Source organism: Echinops telfairi, unplaced genomic scaffold (assembly GCF_000313985.2).
Source record: "Echinops telfairi isolate 266 unplaced genomic scaffold, ASM31398v2 ScPeMD7_7457;HRSCAF=8495, whole genome shotgun sequence".
NCBI classification, from domain to species: domain Eukaryota; kingdom Metazoa; phylum Chordata; class Mammalia; order Afrosoricida; family Tenrecidae; genus Echinops; species Echinops telfairi.
The window spans coordinates 45,743,870-45,745,028 of record NW_022111357.1 but is presented as its reverse complement, the minus strand read 5'-3'; the positions used below and the strand labels follow the sequence as shown (position 1 = coordinate 45,745,028).

At 59.2% G+C, this 1,159-nt stretch overlaps 1 protein-coding gene across 1 annotated transcript in view; it reads right to left on the bottom strand.

Annotated features, from left to right (window-relative positions):
* PDE4C (phosphodiesterase 4C) overlaps positions 1–1,055 on the bottom strand; it is a 6,807-nt gene extending 5,752 nt beyond the window's left edge. The window contains exons 1-3 of the mRNA XM_030887983.2: positions 988–1,055; positions 588–700; positions 401–494 (exon numbers count right to left, since the gene is read on the bottom strand). Coding sequence (XP_030743843.1) covers positions 401–494; positions 588–602 — 109 coding nt within the window. The 5' untranslated portion in view covers positions 603–700; positions 988–1,055. The remainder of the gene's footprint in view (positions 1–400; positions 495–587; positions 701–987) is intronic.
* Positions 1,056–1,159: the final 104 nt, after the last annotated feature.

Genomic DNA, 1,159 nt, shown 5'->3' with positions numbered 1-1,159 from the left:
CCTAGCTTTAACGCCCTCCCTCGTGGCAAACTTCTAACCCTCAAAACCCTAGCTTTAACGCCCTCCCTCGTGGCAAACTTCTAAGCCTCAAAACCCTAGCTTTAACGCCCTCCCTCGTGGCAAACTTCTAACCCTCAAAACCCTAGCTTTAACGCCCTCCCATCTGGAAGTTCTACTCATTCCTCCTTTTGACCCATTTCGGACCCATGGGGCTGGAGGGTCTGTGTCTGGCTGTCTCCCCTCCCCTGACCCTTGAGGGACATAACGGACAGAGAGCAGAAGCCTGTCAGGGGCCCTGACATCCCTAGGAAGGTCGACAATGCCTTTCTTCCTCCTCTTTCTCTCCCTTCGTCTTCCACCTCTACACCTTGGCTCAGGCAGTGCCCCAACCACAGCTCACCCAGGAAGGTCTGAGAGATGTACTCCGACACCTGGTTCCCAGAGCGGCTGGTTTCCGACAGGTGACTCAACTCGCGGTTCAGCATCCGCTTGAACTGAGAGAGGGGCAGGTGGTGAGGATGGGGTGATGGAATGGAGGGGCGGGGCGGGCAGGGAGGAGGGAGCGCTTTGGACGAAGCGGGCCTCACCTTGTTGGACGCCATCTCCCCCACAGAATGCCGAGTCTGCAGCGTCTCCAGCTGGTCCAAGCACCAGTCTAACTCTTCCAGCGTTTCCAGTGCCAGCCTCTGCCCTGTGTCCTCTGGGGACCCAGTGGGTCAGGGACCCTCCCAGCAGCGCTTCCCCCCCACCCCAGGCAGGGACCCTGAGGCATCACACTTGGTGCCTGGAGCCTCCAGATCTGTCCCTACAGGCCTGGGTCTCTGCCTCTCCCTGGCGTCAGCCTTCCATCTGCAAGCACTCTGGGGGCTCCATGGGGTGGGGAGGGCAGTGCATTGGGGTGGTAACAATTAGGACAATTAGGCGGGGAGATCTCCAGGAAGAGGAAGTTCAAGGCTGTGGGGGAGGGGAGGGGAACAAGTGTGTTACCTGTGGGCGGAGGTGGTTGACTAGCTGGTGGGGGGTTCCCACTGGATGGGGGGTTCCCACTGGATAGCCACCTGTGGGACAATTGTCTCAAAACCGGTCTGATCCCACCCCTGTAACCCTGCCCCAAATCCTCCAGGCTTCACCCCTCAATATGTCCCTCACCCCTGAATGC